The 23986-nt window shown below is 42.2% G+C and overlaps 4 protein-coding genes across 4 annotated transcripts; 1 reads left to right on the top strand and 3 right to left on the bottom strand.

Moving 5' to 3' along the window:
- Positions 1-295: 295 nt before the first annotated feature.
- LOC6525059 (cytoplasmic dynein 1 light intermediate chain 1) lies at positions 296-10353 on the top strand. The gene is made up of 8 exons (XM_002100862.3): positions 296-531; positions 907-1089; positions 6879-7069; positions 7134-7534; positions 7598-7827; positions 7884-7995; positions 8061-8246; positions 8306-10353. The coding sequence occupies exons 2-8, from the start codon at positions 998-1000 to the stop codon at positions 8573-8575; spliced, it is 1482 nt and encodes a 493-aa protein (XP_002100898.1). The 5' UTR covers positions 296-531; positions 907-997; the 3' UTR covers positions 8576-10353.
- On the bottom strand, positions 2481-6857 carry LOC6525060 (armadillo repeat-containing protein 2). The gene is made up of 7 exons (XM_002100863.2): positions 5261-6857; positions 4992-5190; positions 4784-4921; positions 4088-4713; positions 3843-4026; positions 3495-3725; positions 2481-3426 (listed from the first exon to the last, which is right to left on the bottom strand). The coding sequence occupies exons 1-7, from the start codon at positions 5854-5856 to the stop codon at positions 2605-2607; spliced, it is 2796 nt and encodes a 931-aa protein (XP_002100899.2). The 5' UTR covers positions 5857-6857; the 3' UTR covers positions 2481-2604.
- Positions 10354-13360: 3007 nt separating the features above from the next.
- LOC6525058 (farnesol dehydrogenase) lies at positions 13361-14448 on the bottom strand. The gene is made up of 2 exons (XM_002100861.4): positions 13831-14448; positions 13361-13766 (listed from the first exon to the last, which is right to left on the bottom strand). The coding sequence occupies exons 1-2, from the start codon at positions 14404-14406 to the stop codon at positions 13590-13592; spliced, it is 753 nt and encodes a 250-aa protein (XP_002100897.1). The 5' UTR covers positions 14407-14448; the 3' UTR covers positions 13361-13589.
- A 783-nt stretch (positions 14449-15231) lies between these two features.
- LOC6525057 (spidroin-1) lies at positions 15232-16129 on the bottom strand. Its single transcript, XM_002100860.4, has one exon. It carries the CDS (start codon positions 15920-15922, stop codon positions 15452-15454), a length of 471 nt encoding a protein of 156 aa, XP_002100896.1. The 5' UTR covers positions 15923-16129; the 3' UTR covers positions 15232-15451.
- Positions 16130-23986: the final 7857 nt, after the last annotated feature.

The raw sequence follows: 23986 nt of genomic DNA, 5'->3' as shown, positions 1-23986 counted from the left end.
TAAAATTATTCCTTCCTTGTTATTCGTAGTGAATTAACAGGTATCTGAAAGACAGTACCTCGACTAAAGCGTTTCCTGTTCCCGATTTTACTAGCTAAATAAATAAATAAAAACAGCCATAAAAGCAATAAAATAAACCGAAAATAGTTATGATAGTGACTGGTATAGAAACAGTATTTTCAGCACCTGTAGGACAGAGTGTGACCATACCAGTCTGGCCTTTTGGTATCAGTATTTTTGGCAGTATTTTTGCACGAATAATTGGTGCGAAAGAAAAAGCAAAGCAAAGCAGAAATAAAGAAGAAGAGCAGTGTAGAGAGGCAGTCAGATTAGACGACGCAACGGCGCTGAAAAAACTCCAGTGGAAACGCACACAGACGCGGCTCTTCTCCACATAAATACGCATTATATTATTTAAGTTCGCTTTGTCTAATTGGAGCGATCGAAAGGCTGTCCAGTGGAGAGGACGTGCGTGAAAATCCAGGGCGCGAGTTTTCACCGGAGAGGAGAGCGAAGAGCGTGAGAAACTGCGTACGTACGAAACGGAAAAAAGTGGGCAATCAAAAGAAGGAAGGAAAGAAAGAAAGAAAATAGAGTGAGCGAGAGAGTGAGGAGAAGAGGAATTTTTGCGAATTTGTCAGCAGCTGTGCGTCGTAACTAAAGCAACAAAATAGCAAGTGAGAGTGGGTGGGAGAGAGCGCAGTGACAAATGCACAGGGAATTAAACAAAAATAATACAAGTGTGCAGCCTTGCAGTAAAATTATTTAAATAGACTGCTAAATCATATGCAGCCGACACCTGGCAGCCGTCTCGCTCTGTCGCGCATGTGTTTGTTTTTGTTTGCCAACTGTTTCTCATCTTCCACCTCCCTCTCTCCCCTCTTTCTTTCACACTCTCTGTTGCAGCGCCAGCACATCCCGATTCCCAATTGGACACAGCCAGGAGTGGAGAGCGTTCCAATAGGAGTACCGCAGCTGCAGCCCCAACAACAACAACATGGCGCTGGACAGTGGGACGCAAACGAATGCGCTGACATCATCTTTTACCACGAAGAAAAAGGATGCGGCAGCGGAAAAGGAGAACCTATGGTGAGTGCAATTGCAGTTGTAGTAGCGTATTTCAGAAAGTTAACCCCCTAAAATCAATCAAGTAAAAGGAATATATGCGTAATTCCTCGAAAAGCCACTAAGAACTCTGGCATAGGTAGGTCGAAATGAGATATATTAATAATAATGAGAAGATTCAATGTGCCAAACTGTCAAAGCATGAAACTCGTTTTAATACAATATGATTTTAACAAATCATATGTATTTTATAACTTCCTAAGCAAAACTAGACTGTGCAACACAATTATACCCCAGAAGAGAGCATCTGAGAAGATAAACAAAAAAAAAGGTGAAGAGAGGGCGCTCCATATTTCTCTTCAATTTGTTGATAACTTTCTTTAAATGACGTTTGCTAGCTGCTTTTCGCCACTACTACTACTATATCTTCAACTTGTGCCCGTTGGTAACTAATACTTCTCAATATCTTGTCATGCACTTTGTAATTTGCTTTCCGATAGCCGGCAACTCCCAGTTTTTTTTTTCTGGAGCCGCAAACCAGCTGATTTCGTTGGCATGTTGTCATTTCTTTTTCTACCTATATTTCTCTACTTAACCTCAAATGTTGCACAAAGACTTGCAAGCTTTGGCAAATATAAATTAATAAACAAAATGCGTGAATAAATAGTATTACAAAAATACGGGAAAGACAGCGGTAGGCCAGATAAAAAGGGGCAAAAAGAAAAACAGAGAGGAAAACGAAGGGAGAGAGGGCGAAAAGAGCAACAATGTGCGGGGATGATTCATGAATTCACTAAACAACAAGAAAAAGCAACAAATCGAGGGCAGCGTTTACCATTTTTTTCGCTTTATCAATTTTTCTACACTCATACCTATAAATAAAGCCCAGCTTAATGGGCCGTCCGCCAATAAGACTGATTCCAATTGGAACCCAAACTTGGCTCTAAGATGTGCGTGTATTGGTTTCCGCTGGTGTGTTTGTGTGTGTGCATGGGTATGTGAGTGCAAACGATGTTGTCATCACCTGAATATGTCGTTTGGCTTAAACTACACTAGTTAACATAATTTACCTGTAAGACACCGAACAACTGTAGCACAAGAAATCAATTGATACTGAGATTTCTTTAAAAAGCAGTTAAGTAAAGGTTTTGCACATTTACAAAAAACTAACTACTGATTTAAAGCTATCAGTATTAGCGTTGCATTCCGACCCATTTAGAATTCAAAATTAAAATTCAATTGAATGGCCGAAGTTTGCAGCATAGTGTCACGAAACACCAAGATCTTGAAATAGTCATCATTGTTTATGTTTTGGGGCTTAATCAGTTTTTGCTTCTAAATTTCTTGTCATATAAACATCAATGTTTTAGTTGGTAATGATTTTAGTTGGTAATGGTGCTACAAAAAGCATATCATAATCCCAGGGAAATCTTTAATTTCGAAACATTTTTTATTGGCTTTGATAAATTGTTTTAAGATATTTATCGAATAATAATGCAAACCACATAGAAACACTATAGACTATCAAACGAACTGCAACTACATTTCTTCGATAAATACATCGTTATCATCTTCGTTGTCGGCATTTTGGGGTAACAATGCCTGCGATTGCTGCTGCCTATCGAAGTTGTTTTGGATGCGTTCGAGCAGATCGGTGGCCACCAGTGCGAAATCCTCCCACAAGGCATCGTGCGCTTCTGGATCCGTTTCAGTTACATCCAAATTCTCCGATTCCCGCTCAGGATCATCCTCATCGTTGTCGTTATCGTCATCGCCGGGTGATAATCGATCCTCATCGAGATAATCGGCCAGCAGATCACTAACTTCATCGAGTATATGACCGCTTTGGCAGAGATTAGCCGCACAATGGCCGTCGATGAGAAGATTCCAGAGGGCCTGGCAAACAATGTTGGCCAGAAACCAGTCCTCCTGCTCGAGGGATCCACGCAGGAGTAGCGACAGCAGTTCGGCTCCTCGCAGTTGCAGAAAAGGACCTCGCTGTTCGCCATCGCCCAAAAGGTTCACCAGGACACCAATGGCACAGGTGCGCAGCTCATAATCCTGGCCAGCTGCCTGTTTCGTCAGTTGCTGCACCATCAATGGCAATCCTCCGGCGGCACAGAAACAACGACGTGCCTGCTCGTTCCTCGTCAGGTTACCCAGCACACGGGCCAACTCCACTTTGGTCACCGACGTCTGGCAGTTGCCCAACACTTTGGCCAACGAGGCGGACAAGTCGTCAATAAGACTCTGCAGAGATCCCTTGGCCAAAGGCTGCACAGCTGCCTGTTTGTCCTGGTAGAAACACAGATTGTGCAGGGCTCCCAAGGTGGCATGCAAAAGTTCCTGCTGTTCCGGCGACTAACCCGTAAACCCATAAACAAACAAGGATATCAATATCTAGATAGGATTATGTATCAAAAACTCACCTTCTTCTTGGTCAACTCCTCGCTGGTCTTGCTCAAAAGCTTCAGCAGCACAGCGCCCAAAGAACGGACATTTCCCAAACCGGCGCCCACCTCGGGATTCACACTCATATTGGCCACAACTCGTATCAACTTGATTTGAGCATCCAAATGAGCCACACTGCTGGGTGAGCGTTCGTTCAGCTGTTCCAAAATATTCAGAAGATACTCCATGGCCACATCGTTGTGAAAGTACTGAAAAGCAATAGATCATCTCATAAGTAAAATGGGCAATTACATTTTCAACTAAAGACTGATATATAAATGACACTTTGCTTATTTTATAGTGACTTAAAGAAGTTAAAAACCCACCTGTATGCGTGCAGTTTCGTGTTTGGCCAGTATATTGCCCAGCATGTAGCCCAAACGACTTAGAACCGCCAGGAGACGTTCACTGCACTGCCCACCGCCGGCGCACGAGGGACCCAGGAGCAGGCCAATCCTGGCAGCATAGTTGTGCAGCGTTTCACAGCAATCCGAGTCCTCCGAAAGCACACTAGAAATTGGAAGAATCATAGCTCTGTTAAATCTTTCGATAGGATAGAAGTAAAACCCACCTGAGAGTGCGCACCACATTGGCCTGGACCTCCATTTCGCCCATTGATACCTCGGCCGCTCGGATGAGATGTGGACATGCCAGTTGCAATTGAAGCTGCAAACGCTGCTGTTGCTGGGAAACATCTGCCAGAGCTCTCATGGCCGCCGACAGTTGATAGAGTGTGTGCAGCGGCGGACCCTGGAGCCGTTTGGTTGCCCCAGCCTCATTCAACATCTGCAGGTGCAAGATCATCAGCTCCACGGCTCCATGACGAGCCAGGCGGGACACTAACGTTTGCTGACCCGTCAATTTCCTGGGACAAAGCGAAGTCGAGATGGCCGACAGAGCCGGAGGCATTGGAGCAGGAATGGGCAGCGAGTGACTCTCGCCGGAGCTCTCCAGCCCAATCCAATTGCGGTTGAGGGCATCATCCCGCTCCTGGGCACTGCTGGCGGTTAGAAAACGTATGCAACCATAGGCATAAATGCAAGCCTCCGGCTCATCCAGTGGCGAGGCGTGTCCCAAACCATCAATGAGCAATTCCAACACGTCGTGTTCGTGGAACAGGGCATCGTGCTGCTCATGCCTGGCCACCTTGAAGATCAGCTTGCAGGCACCCGTGAGATTGCTGCCCGTCACCCGAAGCTAAAGCGATTTAAAAGTGTTCAAATGAATGCGGGAAATCCAGAGTGGAATGTTTAAATGAATGACTCACAGCCAAAACTACGCGAGCCACAGCCAAAAGAACGCGTGGCGAACTGCACTCCACCAAACCATAGAGTCCGCCTAGGATGAAGCCACGCTTGTAGTTGCGCTCCTGCTTTCTGACACGGGTATAAAGCTCCTGGAGGATCTGTAAGCAGTATTAATCCTAGTTAGATTACTTCCAATTGAACAAAATGATGAAATAATTGAAAGCTAACCGCATTAATGTGCTGCACTGTCTCGTCGCTGCAATCCTTGAGACCACTGTGCTGCTTGAGCAGTTCGATCAGCGTTTCTGTGCTGGATTGACAGAGCAGAGCTCCATTCCGGGTGGGCATGGGTGTGGCGGGACCAGAACCAGATAGAGCCGGCAACTGGCGGGGCGTTGATGGTTTCTCGTTCTGCAGATACCGCATGCTATGTGAAACCAAAAGAAATGTGTGTGAAATAATGACTGTGGCATGGAATCTCGCAATTGGTAACCTACGAAAAGGCACTTGGTGGACGTCCAGCCAGGGCAACTTTGCCGTACAAAACTCGTCCGGATTCGCGGGGCGTAATAGGTCGTCGAGTGCTAACCAAGCGAGCACCACCGGTGGCCATCAGTGGAACAGCGTTTACCGATTCGCCCAGGAACATCTTGGCCTCGCTTATGAGTTCCGCGGATGTCTTGCGTCTGCCCATTCCATTGCCACTGGAGCCACTGGAAACCAGGCCCAGTTTGTTCAGATTCTGTTCACTGGCATGCGGCTGGTGGTGGCGCATCTGGTGGTGATTCGCCTGCTGCTGCTGCTTGTCCAACTTATCCGAGTCCGGCTGTTTGGTCTTCTCCACCGGATTCGCCTGAGGACGTGTCTCGCTGCGCGAACGTCGCCGCAATAGCAAACTCATCCTAGAACGTAATACTCCAATTTGGTAATATTGAAAAATGTGCAACGCTCGACCACCGCGACCAACAGTTCTCGATGGACTCCTCGAAGGCAGCGAGATGGTTTGCCTGGAAAATTTACGTTTCGTTTGGCTTTTTCGCGTGCACCATGCCAACGGGCAAGCACTCCACCCCATCCAACACCTCTGCCCCATCGAAGGAGTCCACGAAGCACCCGCCAACCAAATAGCCACCACCAAATGGAGAACGTTCAAGCGTTCACCTACCACTGCACAGTGGGACGCAGGTGGCTTTTCCTTCAAAGTGGGTCAACGCAAAGCAAAAGGTTTTGGAAATTGCAGTGAAGGATGTGTATTTTAATTGGTTCTCGAAAATAATCGAAAGCCATAGCTGTGCCATATAATAAATCTCGAACCACTGTGCCATATTCATAGGTAAATGAGAAAGCGCCGCTTTCAATAAAGGAACCGACCAAAGCAAAACAATCGCGACGAACTCGAAAAGTGCTGTTCGGTTGGGCAATCGATATTCCCCATAGTATAGTCGTAGTCTTGTGGAGAAACCGGGAGATACGGAGGCAACGTACGGAGCAACCGCAGGTCCTGCGGTCGATTTGCATGTCCTGGACAGACAGGACGGGACATACTGTCCGTCAGGATGGCTGAAGCACCAGCATTCCCTACCACATCTACATCTACATCCACATCCACATCAATTGAAAAATTATTTAATTGGTCTAATTGACTTGCAGACATCGCAGCGACGTTTCGAAAATCGCATGCAAAACTATATCAAATATTGACGCAGTTCCGAAACACTAAAATCGAGCACGAATCGTGGGCTGGGGAAATATGAGAATATGAGAGGCGTGGTTGAGCATATAATAATGGTGCTGGGGGCTCCATTTGGTCGTCCGCCAATTAACTTGATGGCTGGAATGTTGCGAAAAGGGAAATGCGAATGAGTGACGGAGTTCTGACCTAGATTCGATTACGTGTGTCAGCGGAAAAGCTCCCAAAATGAGTGTAGTTCGGGCAGTTTCACAAAGTCTGGAGTCAAAAAGTCATGGGAGACCTGTAACTTAACTCTATATTTTCACTCTTTAGATATTAAAGAATTTTATTAGTTATAACTATGTTTTTGGGGGATCTTTACTTTGCTGATTTTACCAAACTAAGCTAGTTTTATTAATAAAATCCGAACTTATTTCTTGCAGGTCAGCGATATTGAATGAAGTACAAACACAAGGCAGCACAAAACTTCCATCAAACAAATCTGTACTAGTATTAGGCGACAATGCCACCGGAAAGACGACACTCATTGCCAAACTGCAGGGCGTCGAGGATCCGAAGAAGGGTTCCGGCCTGGAGTATGCCTACATTGATGTCAAGGATGAGTACAGAGACGGTACGTCATTGAGATTCCAAATTACAAATAGTATTTAATCTTATGTTGATTCATTTCATTACAGACATGACGCGTTTGGGCGTTTGGGTCCTGGACGGCGATCCAGGACACACAAACCTGCTACACTATGCGCTCAACGAAACGAACTATGCACACACACTCGTCATCCTCACCGTTTCGATGACGCAGCCGTGGGGCTGGCTGGAGCAGCTTAACCATTGGATCAAGGTCCTGGGCCAGCACATTGAGAGCCTGCAGCTGGACGCCAAAGAGAAGGAGGCGGCCCGCCAGCGACTGGCCACCACGTGGCAGAGCTACTGCGAGGTGGGCGATGATCTGGATCCGGGCTCCCCAGTCAAGCGGACGATGCGCAACAACTCGATCGACGAGGATGACCTGCTGCCGCTGACGGAGGACGCACTAATTACAAATCTGGGCCTCGACATCGTTGTTGTGGTCACAAAGGTGAGTGCGGCATGGTATCATTGAATACTATTATGATCTCTATCTATCGATTTCCCACTACAGACGGACTACATGACCACGCTGGAAAAGGAGTACGAGTATCGTGACGAGCACTTTGACTTCATCCAACAGTGGATACGTAACTTCTGTCTGCGGCATGGCACTTCGCTCTTCTACACGAGCGTCAAGGAAGACAAGAACTGTGATGTCCTCTACAAGTATCTGACGCATCGAATTTATGGTCTACCATTCCGTACGCCAGCGCTAGTCGTTGAGAAGGATGCGGTACTCATGTAGGTGTCATTTTTGTGTCATTATCAATTATGTACTTATCTTTTTATCCCAACAGTCCGGCTGGCTGGGATAGCCTGAAGAAGATTAGTATTTTGTACGAGAATATGCATGGAGTCAAGGCCGAGAATCCCTACACAGATATTATTAAATCGCCACCAATTAGAAAGGTATGTCACTTCATTCATACGCAAAAACTATAAGGCATGGCTAATTTATTTGCGCATTTTTCCAGGCGGTTTCCAATCGCGAGGCGGAAGTGCAGACGGAGGATGAGCAGGCATTCCTGGCTCGCCAGCAGGAGATCCTCAAGCAGGGCGACCAGGTGCGCGGTGAGTCGCCACTGCGATCGCAGGGCGTGGGCAGCAATAAGAGCGGACCCCGAACGCCCGGCACCGCAGGACAGAGTTCACCCAAAAAGGTGGGTACACTTAATGTACCAACGTACACATTTAATTCATTTGTTCCCTCCTTTTGCAGATTGATCCCAAGCTGACGCCAGCCACGCCCGGCGCCGAAGGCGTTTTGGCCAACTTCTTTAACTCGCTGCTGCACAAAAAGTCGGGCAGTCCGGCGAGCGGCGGTTCCGGTGGAGCCGGTAATCCGGCGGGTCCGGGTCGCACTGCCAACGGTACGGATGCAGTAATGACGCCCGAGAAGCTGGCCGTGCGCACAGATGCGGCCGCCGAGTTGGACCGATTATCGCGCAGTGTAAAAAAGGAGATCGACATGTCGCAGAGTGAGTGTTGAGCCGTAGTCAACCAGGAGTAGCAACACAGACACCACAGCAAAACAGGAGCGGCAGCAGCAACAAGAGAACCACAACAACATGAAAACGTTATTAAAGCATCAAGTGAAGAGCAGAGACTCGTAGACAGTTGCAGCGCTGGATAGCCACGAAAGAGATCATAATTTGGAACAGCTGCAGGATCATCCAATGGTCCGCAAGTTGGTGTACGGGCTTTTATCAGTTTCGGGTGGTTGCTCTTAAGTTGTTAAAATCACCGGAAAGTGATCAGTGCCCAGAGATTGTTCTTTATTACCCACTTCAAATCTTTCTGGTACTCATTTGATGAGTCCCAAAACCACTAGTGATCCTTTTTACGAGCCTTCTGCTTTATACTCAAAACACTTTCGATAGGAAATATAACAAAAAACAAAAACGAAACAAAACGGAAACTAGAAATGAAAACATTTGAGACATTCGCCACCTAATGGATTAGCTTAGAAAAAATGTTTTCTATTTGAAGAAGGGATATTGTCTGCGAGGCATCTTGTACTCCTCCCTGCGCAGCTAGCCCCGCTCTGCATGTGTTTAAGGGGCCTTGGCGAAGGTGAAAGAGAGAGGATTATGATAATGATAATGATAATGATTATGATTATGATAAGGATAAGGATAAAGTGAAGTAGGTTTTTTTTTCGTTCGCGGGTCCACACACACATTTGTATAATAAATTATTTAAAGAGCTGTAAAATGTAATTAACAAACGGCAGACAAACGAGAGATTCGAACAATTCACGATCCTTGCGATGCGTATGGTTTGCTCCTAGCCTGTATGTATTTTTTAATTATATTAATTATTAACACACACACACACCCACTCACACTTGTGTTGATTCGTTAGGCGAGACGTTTACATTTGTATTTATACCAGGAGAATTCGAGGCGCTCCTCCATTGTCGTGTGTACATTTTAAGTTAGCCCACGATTTGCGTTTTATTTGCTTTTGTTCCAACCCAAATCCAAATCCAATCAATGAAGCCCATTGTAATTAATTTTATGCCTCAATCCCTTTGATTTTAATGTAGACCTCTTTCGTTATCCGCTCCAGAAGGGAAACCGCTGTCCGTCTCCATTTTAAAGCCAGTTTTTATTTAAGCCATTTTAAACGAGCGCGGACCACGAACGTTGCGCATGCATGTGTCCTGAGTGAGGAGACCAAGTTAACAAGGCTGGATCGCAGCTCGTCCTTGGCCCAGGCGAAGATTACTCTATTTTACTATGATTTATATATTTAGAATTTGAATCGAGAAGAAGCTTTCCTTTTGCCATATGTATTCCACAAAATGTATGTATGCTCTTCTCGTCGGGAGATATAATTTCCATAATTTTCATAATTTTCAACAATTTTCCAAAAATGTTCCATATCCTCTCAACTTCTCTTGCTCCCGCATTCAACTCTTTGCCTCTCGCTCTTTGCCGTGTGTCGTCAGAAGCAACCACAAAAAATATAATTAACAATAAAACAAAAAACGAAAAAATAACTGAATAACTTGTGCTACAGAAACTATTTTTATGTATAAATACAAAATAATTATATTAAATATATTGTATAACATTATATATAAATATATAAAAAGAAAACCCAGAGCAAATTAAACCTTGAGCAAGCGAATTATTTAAACAAATTGATCGGTATTCGAAAACTCCCAAACAAAGAACAAAGCTAAAAAAAAACACACACACACAAGTAACTTAATGTAAATTAAATAAACAACAAATATAGGCAACAAATCAGCGTCGAAAATTGCAACAAAAAAGTAAAATAATTTAAATAAATTTTCCAAAAACACAACAAAACAATCGAACAAAAGGTGGTTTCAATTGGTTTACTGAATAACTTCCGACTTTCATTAGTAACTAATTAGCTTTTTAGCATGTGAAAGGTAAGCGATTCTGGATAGTGATGATGAGGCAGTGGCTCCTCTGGGTTTTCCATTCCCCATTGGTCCCAGTTCCCTCTGCTTGCTTCCTCCGAGTGCATGCGTCTGTCCAAGGATCCAAGGACCGAGCGGGACAGCTGCCAGCTGGCTGTGCTTCCCTGCCCTGCTCTTCCAGCATTGCTTTGATGGCTTCAAGGATAACACTTGGCTTGACCTTCTCCCAGTGTGTGCATGTGTGTGCGTGTGTGTGTGTGTTGGAGAGAGCGCGTGATAAATGATGACGCCAGTCTACCTCAATCTCTGCGCCCTTTCGGGTCCTTTGGCTTACTTATTGTTTCAGCCCGCATCCTTTGTGCCCGGCGACAGTTTTGCCAAGTTTCCCCCCGCTTTTCCCTCCCCCTTCTGCTTTCCCCCCCCCCGCATTTTCCATCGCACGTGCTCATTTTCCTTATTGCCCGGCCTGACTTAGCGCCTTTTCTGCCAGCCTCGATTTGGCTCAAAAAAATATTGACATTGATTTTGATTTTGATTTCCTTTTTGCGATTTGATGGCTTGCCTCCTGCACGTACCATATACTATATGTGCCATACCATCTACCAACAACCATTTACCATTTACCATCTACTTTTTACTATGTGGCACACAGTAACAAAGGATTCTGCTGCACCAGCTGCCAAATGCCTCGGGCTAGCTGCAAACTCGGATCAAAGATACTTTTCGCATTAAAATTATATGAGTTTCAATGCTTACGCTATTTTCGTGTACTTAAAGTTGGCACAACTGCAAGCACTTTAGTTAAATACATCACTTTATGATATATTACAAGTATAAGTAAATATATTAATTATAGTGCAAGTATATCATATCGTATACTTCCACTTCAGTGGGTGCTAGAATATATTTTAGTAATTTGTCAATTAATTATGATTGAATTAAAATGTAGTTTCCACTTTTGTGACTTTCAATATGCATAATGGATTCATATAAATAGATTTCCCATGTATGTAAACATTATTTTTCGCCTCAGTTCTAATGCAAACTGACGTTTAATTTGATAAAGATTCGCCAGCTATTTAAATTTTTCATTCATTAAATTTTTTTGCACTTTTTTCCATTGGCGCTGCCTTTTTTTGTGATGGACAACGAATAAATTGGCAAATAATTTATGCATACACAAACGTAGCTGCATCGAATAAAATGCAAATCAAATTTTACACAATGTAATTAAGTTGCATTTTTCGCTTTTTGCCTTGTTCGATACAAATCTAATAATAATTAAGCATGCCAGAAATGTTGGTTAATCGAACTAAATGCATTTACATAAATTCTTGTGCAAAATCTTTAACGCAAAAATATTAATATATATTGGATTGTTTAGAAAGAAACTGGAAGTTTCAAGCACATGTCTCTTGGGTTGAATCGTCAAACTGATTAATCAATTTGCGTTTGATAAGCATACGATAATCCCGCAACTAATTACAATAATATCCATCCAAGCTTTTTTTCCGACACAAACGGGTCTTTCTAGTTAAGTCTCCCTAATGACAGCTTAATTGGAATTGGATTCGAATTTGGATTCGCAATCGCGCGGGATGTGTAGATTGGCGTCTCTGGAAGGGCGTAGTATGTAAAACTTTTGACAGCTGTCGAGGCCATCAAAACAACTTTGATAAAAGAGCGCCAAAAGACAGACAAACAAAGAACGAGGCAAACAAATAACAAATAACAAATAAATGCGCGGCCGGATGAAAATTTATCAATCTCAAGTTTCGCAAGAAAAACAAGTGGCTGAATAAATCTTGGACGAGAGTAGGAAGATTCTATGAAGCAGCACAGCCATTTATTTGCAAGAAGAAAACTTGGTTTTTAGCTAAATAGAATCCCCAGTAAAATGAAATTCATTTGAATAATTACATATTTAAAAATAAAAAAGAGTAGAATTACGCATATTTAAGAAAAGTTTCCAATTTATTAAATTATTTTCCAAATAATAGCTTCAACCATTTGAAGCACATTTCATTAGTTTTCAAAGGATATTTTGCAGCCAGCCAAAGGCCGAGCAAATCGTTTCATTTAATTATTTGGTGCGGTCATCTTTTGATTGAAGTCAATTGGAATTTGCAGCTGTCATTCATTGAGAGCAGTGTTTACTTGGCTTTAATAGACTTGGCCAAGGATGCTCCATTGTCCTTGGAGCAACCGAGGCTCCTGTTTTATGCTCTTCTGCTGCAGCTCCATCGCATTTGTCTGACAAATTGAGTTTCCGGACGGACACCAACTCGGAAAAAGCGCAAATAAAATCAAGTGTGTGGCCGGCAGCAAGAAATGCACACGAACATAAATAGTCTATATAGTAATTACGCATTTAATTCAATTTCTTAGCCATGCTTTTTTTTTTATGAATTTGTTAATTTTCGAAAATTAGCTGTGACCAGTTTCAGGCACTTCGCATATCAGATTAGTTTTCAAATAAGAAAATTGCATAGCACGCAGTATTTTCTCGCAGTGTGCAGGAAGGTGGAAGAAGCGGGACGCTCTAATGACTCGGTTTCCTCCTCGAATGAAGCTATTGCTCGAAGATGCCCAATTGCACATGACACTCTTTGACCACAGAGAATTCCATTTCTGCCGGATGCCTTTCTTGACATTCCCCCATTTATTGCTCGCCTTTTCTGTGTAAAATTTCAATTGTGTTCTTTTTGGGGAACCAACAACCCTGTGCTGGCGGCCAACAGAAATTGTCAATTAAAGCCATTAGGGCCATTGGCAATTAGTTGCCAGCCCCATTATGCGGAAAGTCATTTGTTTACCATAGTTTTTCACTTACGGCAGCATAGTATTTTCAATTTTCCCATGACAATGCATTCCCAATTATTTATCGCATTCATGCATTTATGTGCGCTCAACTGTGTTGTTACTGCTTAAGACAGGCAATTTGATTTTAGTTTAGTTTAATTTTCAACATTTTTTTTTATTGTAACGTGTGTACATAAATTATGAATTAAATTGTGTGAATTGTGTGCTTCATATATTCTGCCTCGGTAAAGATATTGAGATGAAAAAAAAATATTTGAAAAAAATTCAAAGCTCCTGGAGCTGCCTACATGGTCTCTCCAAGGGGCTTGATGATCAGCTCGTGCACCTGGACATGTGGCGGCGTGGCAATGGCGTACAACACTCCCTGCGAGATGTCCTCGGAGTGAAGCATTCGGTCCTTGATGGCGTCCCTAATGCTGTCCGGCAGGATCTCCGTATCCACCACGCCCGGACTGACGCTCTAAAATGTGGTTGATTGCAAGAAATATATTAATTTGATTTCAATGGACAAAGGGAAAGCTCACCGTGATCTTGATGCGGGTGCCCAGACCGAAGAACTCTTGGCGATAACCTTCGGCCAGGGCCGTGACCGCATGCTTGCTGGGCGGATAGAGGTTGACATCGGGCGCCACGCCCTCCGTGGCCGTCATGGTCTTGTGCCCCAGGATGCTATTGATGACCACCACATGGCCATCGAATTTGCGCTCCCTCATAGAACGCACCGCTCGCTGGGTGCACAAAACGATGCCCATGATGTTCGTCTGCAGGACCTGCTGCATTGCGGCCGGATTCATGTCCACCAGGTAGCCCGACTGCAAGATGCCCGCGTTGTTGACCAGCACATCGACGGCGCCCAGCTTCTGGATGATCCAGTCGAAGGCCTCGTTCACGGAACTCTCGTTGCCCACATCACAGTAGAGGGCAAAGAGTTTGCCCCTCTTCTCCGCCGGCAGCTCCTTTTGCAGCTCCTTGACGCGATCCACGCGACGCGCCAGTCCAACCACCGTCATCCCGGCCAGCACCAGATCCTTGGCTATCGCCGATCCGATGCCCGAACTGGCGCCAGTGACGACGGCCACGCGATTTTGCCAGCGTTCCATGATTTTTGCTTGTTAATTCAACGATGATTACTCGAATCTCGGCCAGAACTTCCACCTTTTATATCGTTGGGATGGTTGCGTGCGCTCTCTCAGCGCGTTCTAGTCGACTAGACTACACTGAGAGAAATGGCGGGCCCAAGCAATAGAATATATATTTATGCTAAATCCAAATACTTTTAGTTAAATCAAACAGATTAATCGTCGTATTGTTGCAATTGTTTCTTTATTAAAGGATAGATTTTGGCGTTAAGAATACCCATTTCTTGCAGTGCATCTTGCTAGCGTGTTGAGAAATTGCCGTCTCATCACTGTGACAACCAGTCACGCCCCTTGATACGACAAAAGGGGCGGCAGGCGTTGTATTTGCATAGTCGCAAACGAAAGTTTTTCTTGTTTTTTGGCCAAGTACTCGAATGCGAATCTCAAGCACATGTATTTATACCTAGTGCACGGGATAATCATACGTGCAAAATTGGGTCTATTAATCTGATAAATGGCCTGCACCTAATTATTTACATTTGATCTTATGCCGCTTATAAAATATATTTTGAAGGTAAGCTTGTTTTGTATTGTTATATTTTAGCACCTTTATTATTTAAATCTTGCTACCGAGTGAATAATAATAATACCACCTATCTGCTTTCGTAATTAGCATATAAACTGTATGCGATTCGAGTTTCCAACGCTACTCACTTACAATTAGCCGCACGTTTACTCAGCTTGGCTTTCAATAATAGAATTAAGCATTCGCATGGACACACCCTCTCATTTGCGTTATTATCATATTTTTGGGACGCATGCCATTGTAAAAAAAACCTAATAAAATGCGGTACTCAAAATATATAATTGAACTGTACAACTGCACAAATTAAACTAAAGTGTAATGGATGCGTGCATATACATATATGCCAGTGTAAATTTAAGAGTGGCCCTAGATTCTGTTTTGCCGTTTAGTGCCATTTTTGTGTTGTGATGCTAGTAGTAGATATCCTCATGTAGCCATTGTTCATAGTAGCAATGTAGGTAAGGTGGGTAGGTAAGGGTCCTACCAGAAGCCGCCCTTGGATGCACTGCCTCCGCCGTAGTTCATGCTCATGTCCATGCCGTTGTAGGCACAGAAGGCTTCGCCATTGTCGATGCATGGCTCAAATTGGTTGGCTCCCTGGCCATAGAAGGAGAGCATTGTGTTGTTGCCGCCCATGCATCCAGGGTCACCCATGCCCATCTGCTGGGCACCTGGCATGGGCATACCGCGCGGTCCACCGGCTCCCACTTGCATGCCACCGGCTCCTCCGGCTGCTCCGGCAAAGGGAAGCATGGACTGTGGCGCAGCTGCTGCCTGGCCAGGCCAACCTCCTAGGCCGGCACCAGATCCCGAAGCTAATCCTAATCCTGGTGCTGCTGCTGCTACTACTGCTGCTGCTCCAGCGGCCGAGTGCTGCGAGAGGTCACCCATCTGCGGATAAACGGGTGCATTCACGGGCTGTCCATTCCAGTAGGAAAACGTGTTCGACATGTTTTGCGGAGCGACTCAATCTCAAATGACTAACTGGTAGAAATTTGGGAAACTGGTGAGAAAATTCAAGAACTCGAAAATGTTAGAAACCAATTTTTTTTTTGGATTTTTTTTTTTTTTTGTTTGCCCAAATAAAAAGTTGAACAAATTTTGTTCCGCCGAACGGTGTTAACGGTGTGAACTCTAAAGTAAAACTGATAATCAGGAGCTCTGGCTGGGGTACCTCGATTTTTCGCCTTGACATTTGATTTCATGGCTATATAGATGGAAAATTTTGGAAATTTGCCTCGACTGGTTGCAGTTGGCCATGACAATACATAAGACCTGAAATTGTATGCCATAGATTGACTTATTTTTAAGTTAAGCTCTTAAAATATTTGATTTATCAACCTGACATAAGAATGTTTATAATGGGCATAAAGTTGTTGAGCTCTTAATTCAGGTCATTCCGTGTTATTTAGCATACAATTTTGTATTGTGATAAATGACATTACTTTTCATTTGCATTTCATCTTTTTGCTCTCCCGTCTTGATTCTTATTTCTATGATTTTCTTTTTTTGGCTTAGCCTTGTCTGAAAATAGGGGCGGTGGGCGACTGAGGGGCGTGGCGTGGCCAGCGTTGTGTTAATTTTTGAAAAAGGACGCCAACTGCCGTGATGCAGCACAGATGATAATGACGAAGACGCGGCAACAAACGATTGTCTACACAATGGGTACTAAATGGGTATTAAAGACGATAAAAAAGAAATCACTAATCAGATTATGCTGTGAAAAACAATTATAAGTATTATGCTGTGCTTATAATTAACTAGCTTATTATACAGTAATTAAAATACTGCCTTAAATTCTTTCACAGCTTGAAATCATTCTTGGGAAATAAAAATAACACATCTATGCTTTCTTATTTTGCTTTCCTTTTGCTCTGCAAGTCAACTTAAAACTTGATCTTATAACTCATCTAACACGTTTTGATTCACACATGATTGGCATTTAAATAGGGTATTTTTAAGGTTCTCACCCTCCTGGCCATTCACATTCCACTTGTTTCTTGTGCCAAGCATAAAATGCAAAACACTTGAACTGAGTGGAAACGAAGGCGAAAGCAAAATAAGCAACAACAAAATGTCTCATAAACCAACAGATGCACTGACAGAAAATTGGTGGTTCCCATGAGCAGTAAATTAAAAGTATACATTACAAATGCACAGTATGAAAACAATTATCACTCTATTGTTCTGGTTGAGAAAAATGAATTAAAGGTTTCAACATTGCGTATACTTAATATTCAATATTGATATTGCGTATACGCAATGTTAGCCGTATTGTTTTTTTAACTGTTATTCAGTAAGCTGAGGAATAAAAAAAAAAGAACGCAACATGGCAGGGTGTTGATAATGATAGCAAAGACAAAAGCCCACGCCTAATGGGACACGGAATGACTGAGGGCGATGATGAGGCGGTGGCCGGATGGCAGGAAGGCAAGATGGCAGAATAGCTGGATGGCTGGATGGTTGGATAGCTGGATGGTTGGATGGCTGTAAGGCCGGGTGACCATCCGACTGTCATGCCCACGTCCTTGACGCGCTGCAGTGGCGACATCGTAGTTAAATTGCCTGTCCTCGGCCGGCGTCAACATTGTGTCATTGCTAGTATTAAATCAGAGCCAAACAAATGATGATACATAAGTGCGACACAAGTGCGCAGAAAAAACAAAAATTACAAACACAGCAAAGATTAACCGAAATGCTGGGTGCGAAAATTAAAATAACAGCATATAGCTTCGCTGCACAGCGAGAAAAATCTAACGGAAATGCGCACATTTGTAAGATAACTCTTGCCTTAAAAGTATAATAAGCTGCTAGTTTAGCTAAGCTGATTTATAACACCCATATTATTATTATTATTTATGACTACACACTGTGCATACCTCCTGCAATGGAATTTGTCTCAATATAAATTATGCTGGAATTCCTCGGGTTTTCTGTGTTTTACGCTCTGTGAGTGATCAACTGAGTTAATATTTCACCGCCTGACCTTGGGCCATACCAAATTATGTGATGCCAACTATGCCGGATGGGAGACTGATGGGCAATGGAAAATGGAAATGGCAGCGGGAAAAGCAGGAAAAGCGGGAAAGACAAAGAAGCCAGTGCATAGTTCATCAAGTTTGCAAACAAACGCATACCACAGTTGGACTTCAAGGAGGCGAAGCATCTCGATGGGAGGATGGGACTTCGACTTGGGTCAAATATGTTAGCAGTTGCATTCTGTTTTGGCTCGGAACAGCAAACATTCAAGTAGCTGGCAGAGGACAAAGGACCAGCACAGTGGACCCAAATGAGTATTTTAATACATATTTTATTTACTGATTAGTTAGTGTGTGTACTTAGCAGAAATTAGCAGAAATTTCGAATATTATCTAGCATTTCTAAAAATACCCCTATAAATGATTGAACCAACCTATTGATTTATATGACTGCTTCTTCGTAAATCTTTACCACTGTAACGTAGTGTAGTTTTATCGCATTACCACAGCTGCTGGACCACTTGCCCCTTCTCTTTCTATCCACATCTACCTATTTCTTTCTCCCGTTCCAGCTCTGTCTGCTCGCCATGGGTTTCCTCCTATGCCATTAGCAAAAATGGGTAAATAAGCTTAGTTCAACTCTACTTCGAGTGGGCACTTCGGCGGGTGGGAGCGGGATGGCAAATGGCAGGAGTGGGACGGGTATAGTTGCAGGGCAAGTGGTGGCGAAAGTGGTGAGAGCACTTGAAAAAGTGGCAAAATAATTACCGATAACACAAATGCCCAGGCACCGATTCCGAACGGTTGAACTTTTTTCCGTGTGTCCGCCATTTTTCCCTTCCATCCTTCCATCCTTCCATCGCGTTTTCCCCCGCGCTCTTCCACATCGCTTTTCCTGCTCCCCCCCTCCCTCTCCCCCGCAACTACTTCGATTTCCTTCTCTTTTTGTGTTTCGCTTGTAGAACTCTGGCTTACATAAATTCAATTGTGCGCCTCTGCGAGTGTGTTTGTGTTTGGCTGTCAGTGCAGTTAGGCTAAACCGATTTGTCTCTCCCCCCCACACTTTCCCATTTTCCGCCCGCGATCCTGAGTTTTCCCGCAGGCTATGCTCTGCTTTTCGCAAGTTAAGGATTAACATTATATTTTGGCTCCGCATAAAGTTGTTATAAATTATTCAATATAATTGAAAAGAAATCTTTAATGCTACTTCAATGTATAATTTCCTGGAATTTGCAGCATCATTATGCATTTATAAAACTCTTTTATTGATTTAGTAGTGATTTTTATAATATGCAAATATATTTCTTTGATATACATTCTCAGAGTATTCAGTCCTTCGGCGTTGGATTTTTGCAAACAGGCTTTTCACCAGTTTTTCCCAGTTTTTTTTTTTTTTTTTTGGTTGTTTGCACTGACCAGTTGACTTTGCTGCTCTCTGCGTCAATTGATGGCCCTCGAATGGACTGAACTCGAGCGAACTGAGTGGGGTCTTGAGGATATAGTCCTGCCGAAAAAAAAATGTATATATCAAGTGTCGTTTGTCAAGTCAGAGACAACATTCGATAATGTTAATTTGCAGTGGTAAAATCCGGTGATTCTGAATATTGGGTTAGTAGTTAAGCTCTCCCCAAACCGGACGGCAAGTTGCGGTGGACCGCTTAATGACTGCCGTCTAATCACTTCGCTTCGGGGAACTTTCTTGGGCGGATTTGTGGGCTCCTTGGAACGGGGATTCTTGCCGCATCACATAGCCATGCCAATTTATTTAATATGCCGTACGTGAGCTTCCGCTTGCTCCACCACCGTGCTCTTCAGCCCACGTTTATGGCCACTGACTATCTGATTCTCGTTCTTTTTCCTTTTTTTTATCCTGGCCAGCCTGCTTCAATGGCCTTGTGTGTGTTTTTACTTTCTCGCATTTCATTTCATTTTACTGGACGTTTTCAAATTTTTCACTTGAGTGAGCTTAAGCAGGCGGTTTCACATCTTTAACGATGTGAACGATGTGCCGGCGAAAAAAGTAAGTGCAAAAAATTTACTGCAGGAACGCAGGAACAGCAAGAGGACTCCGAACTGTCCGACCATTTGTAATAACCAAAGCCTCTGGGGGAGACCGACATGTGAGGTCCTTCGCTGACCAAAGCCTATGCACTAGCAGTTGGGCACGAAAACTTACATATATAGTCGTATTGTTGGCAGTTCTAATGGACTGAACAAAACGGTTTTCACAGCACTTTTGAAACAGTAAGTGTGTTTTGTAAGGAACTATAATTAAAGGAGTTATCATAATGTATTTATTTTAAGAAATAATATGGTTCAACAATAAATTAAACAGTAAGTGTATTTTGTAAGGAACTATAATTAAAGGAGTTATCATAATGTATTTATTTTAAGCAATAATATGGTTCAACAATAAATTAAATATTTTATTTTCAAATATATTTCTAAAGTATTTTATATTCACGGATACATATTATGTTGTTCCTCTATCGAAAACTTGTTCATTAAAATCTACATTTTGAAAGATATTTGGTTATCTGTGATTTCAAATATCCAATTATAGATGCAAGAAGTGTGCACGATTTTCGCAGAGTGTATGCTCATGTATAATCAGCTGTTTGGGCTGTCCTGGTCTTCCGGGCAGCTTACAGTTAAAGAGGATTCCGTCAAGGACACCACGACCACGACTACGACCACGACTACGACCACGACTACGACTACGACGGCGAATTGTGTTCGAGTCGCAGCTCATTCGTCCTCATCGCCATCAGTCTTCTTGGTGCTGCTCAAAAACTGAACCCAACTTGCTCCAAAATCCAAGCCAAGTCCGACCTCGCCTCATATGCGAGTCTTTGTGTTTGCGCATTCAAGTGGCGTGGTGCGGCAGCTGTGCCGTATCCTCAACCTCATCCTCGTCCCCAATCCCATCCCCATCTCCATCCTCATCCGCATCCGCATCCGCATCCGCATCCGCATCCGTGTCCTCTTTATCCAGTCCCCCCTGTTGGCTGGAAACCCGCGCCGGGCTTAGATTCACAGAGAAAGAAATGCCACGGCTAATCGGTAGCTGAAATGTGACAGCATTTAAGAGCATTTACGAATCTAATATTTTGAATGCAGTTCAATGATATCTAATGCATTTTACCTGCAATAATAAATGAGCTATAGATAGCAGCTATATGGTTGACTAGTTTGTTGACCAGTGTATATACATATAACTTTCTGCTCTTTTTGCCTGGCATTGCAGCACCAAAGTGAGTATTTCCATATTTATAGTTTCTGAAATAGCTTCTAACTAGCTTAGCTGACCGGCTTTGCCAAGCGGGGAAAAGGTTTCCAGGGTGTTCGAGGAGTGCCTGGTTATCCTCGGCCATTCTTAGCCAAATTGAATATCTCTGGTCACTTTTGCATAGAAATTACTCGATTTCCATGGCGGCCGGCAAACAATGAATTTGAGTGTCCTCCATTCGCAAGCTTTTTGTCAAGTGATTTTCTTCTTATCCTTTAGGATCTTCAATACAATTAAATAGTTTGTTTTATACAATTTCTATTTAATTCATCTGATCTTTGATTATCTTATCTTAGAGTCATTCACTCTTGCTTCAATTAAATGTATGTGTTATTACCCAAGGATTCCACATAGTGTCATATACACGTCTAAACTTATTTAGGGCTAGAAAAAAGGATTCGGGATTCGGGAAATGGGCGGCTCATCAGCTCATTTAGTGGGGCATCCTGTCACTCAACTACATTTCTTCGTAGTTTTGGTCTGCCTGCTGACCTTCGACAGTTTACTGACATTTATAAATTTTTATAAGGTTCAGGGGCTCAATAACGCAGCATGACAAAATTTATCGCCACAACGTGTTCATAACACACGCATACACAGACACACACACACACACACACACTTTTTGGACAGCGGCACCCACACAATCAAAGCGCAAATATATGCCGGGTTCAAGGGGTTACAAGTTCGAAAGGCTGAAGGGGAGGGGGGCGGGGATGAAGGGCAAGAAGGGGGTGGTGGGCGGAATATTGATGGCAAAACTTCATGAAGCATAGCCAACTTTTTTCACATCGCCTTCGCTTTTATTTTTTGCAATGCGTAAATGTCAGATAAGCCTGCTCCCCACGCACACACATGCATTGTCGAGAATATGGGGCTGCTCCTAACTGATACCCTGTTAAAAAAGCATAGACTGAAATCAATTTAATATTATTTATATTACATGGTCGTTTTTTGAGTGCATTTTTGTATAAATATTTGTGGATACCACATTTATCAATCAATTGGTTGTGAAGTTGTCTTATATTTACTAACGAGTGTAAATATATTATAGTAATATTATATTAATTATTTCCAAATTCCCTCGAGTCGAAACTTCCCCTACCGAAAACTTAACACTTGGTATTTCCGCTGGTGCGTGCAATTTTTAGCTTACAGCTGTCAGCTGACTACATTTACAGAGGGAAAACTAAACGAACCAAACAATTTGGTGGACTGCAAACGAATCGAATCAAACGGGGAAATCGGAGCCAGGAGGAAAATCAACGGAGGAAAAAGGAATATAACACAAAGGGACATTGAAATTCACAAAATGTTTAATAATTTCCTAATAAGAACAGCTGAAAGTTTGACTTTAATAAATTCAGAAGTTTAATTTAGCATTTTAAGGACTTATACATTTCCTACAAACATGAGAGAGAGAGTTGAGAATTTGTTTTAACTTAATAAAAATAAATCTTATTGAAAATCAATTACTTAAATATAAAATATAATGATATTTGAATCAATATTCTAGAAGAACACTATAATTATTCAAATAGCATAGAGGCACAAAAATTGCACATATTTTTTCAGTGTGCTGCGAAGAATGTGAATGTGAATGTGGCTGAGTAGTGCGGGAAAGGACTAGCAACATTCGCTTGTTGACTATGCATGAGGCGGAGACACCGCAATTCAGTTGAAGAAATCCGGGAAACTCCGGGAAATGAAAACCCTTGGCCGACGAAAAGCCACCCACGAAAAACTCGGACCTGCCTCGCTGTCGATTGCCAAATGAATTTTGTCAGGCAGCGAAGGTTGAAATTGGCTTTTGCCTTTTGGCGAACGTATTTTGAATTTTAATGCGGCCATAAGAGCAAGACATGGCTAAGGAGCAGAGTAACCCTTTTTTCGACTGATGCTTTTGTTTGTCCGGGTCTGAAAAACAAACACACACGAACATACTGGAAAACAAGGGACTATTTCATTAGCGAAAGCCCAAGGCGAAGATTCGCTTAACCCATTGATCACTGTCAATGCCAAAAGAAAGCAAGTATTATGCCGCGTACAACGAGGTACGACATTCCATATTCGGACCAATATTTCGAATGTTCTGATCATAATACTGATATTTATAGTCGCAAAAAACAGAAATACGATTTTCCGCAAAATTTCAATATGTATATGTATGAATAACTTTATTTTTATTTTAATCATTTAATATGTAGGTTTATTATGTAAATATGTTTTCAGAATAAATATGTAGCCAGCCTCAAGGCGCACGTTAACTTAAATATGTAACTTAATAAACTACTACTTATACCTCACTAGTCTTAACCTAATAATAACTCCATCATAGAGAGCTTATTCATATAAAATATGTTTCGAGAATAAATAAGTAGCCTGCATATTCACTTATACCTGAGTTCACCACTAGTCTTAACCTAATCATAATATAATAACTTAAATAGCAAACTTAATCGTATAAAACTTATCATATAAGATATTTCGAGAATAGATAATATAATAATATAATAATATAATAATATAATAATATAATAATATAATAATAATATAATAATATAATATAATAATATAATAATATAATAATATAATAATATAATAATATAATAATATAATAATATAATAATATAATAATATAATAATATAATAATATAATAATATAATAATATAATAATATAATAATATAATAATATAATAATATAATAATATAATAATATAATAATATAATAATATAATAATATAATA

This window comes from Drosophila yakuba, chromosome X (genome assembly GCF_016746365.2).
Source record: "Drosophila yakuba strain Tai18E2 chromosome X, Prin_Dyak_Tai18E2_2.1, whole genome shotgun sequence".
NCBI classification, from domain to species: domain Eukaryota; kingdom Metazoa; phylum Arthropoda; class Insecta; order Diptera; family Drosophilidae; genus Drosophila; species Drosophila yakuba.
The sequence above is the reverse complement of the archived record's forward strand: the minus strand, read 5'-3'. Positions and strand labels throughout refer to the sequence as shown.

Bases quoted from the DNA above. Each gene is read 5' to 3' on its own strand.
- LOC6525059 (XM_002100862.3), top strand. From the start codon at position 998: ATGGCGCTGGACAGTGGGACGCAAACGAATGCGCTGACATCATCTTTT. The intron at 7,535-7,597 runs GTGAGTGCGGCA...TTCCCACTACAG, and splicing joins TCGTTGTTGTGGTCACAAAG to ACGGACTACATGACCACGCT. The intron at 7,996-8,060 runs GTATGTCACTTC...GCATTTTTCCAG, and splicing joins AATCGCCACCAATTAGAAAG to GCGGTTTCCAATCGCGAGGC.
- LOC6525060 (XM_002100863.2), bottom strand. From the start codon at position 5,856: ATGGGGCAGAGGTGTTGGATGGGGTGGAGTGCTTGCCCGTTGGCATGG. The intron at 4,922-4,991 runs GTTAGCTTTCAA...TACTGCTTACAG, and splicing joins CAGTGCAGCACATTAATGCG to ATCCTCCAGGAGCTTTATAC. The intron at 3,427-3,494 runs GTGAGTTTTTGA...TTTACGGGTTAG, and splicing joins AGGAGTTGACCAAGAAGAAG to TCGCCGGAACAGCAGGAACT.
- LOC6525058 (XM_002100861.4), bottom strand. From the start codon at position 14,406: ATGGAACGCTGGCAAAATCGCGTGGCCGTCGTCACTGGCGCCAGTTCG. The intron at 13,767-13,830 runs GTGAGCTTTCCC...ACCACATTTTAG, and splicing joins GCACCCGCATCAAGATCACG to AGCGTCAGTCCGGGCGTGGT.
- LOC6525057 (XM_002100860.4), bottom strand. From the start codon at position 15,922: ATGTCGAACACGTTTTCCTACTGGAATGGACAGCCCGTGAATGCACCC.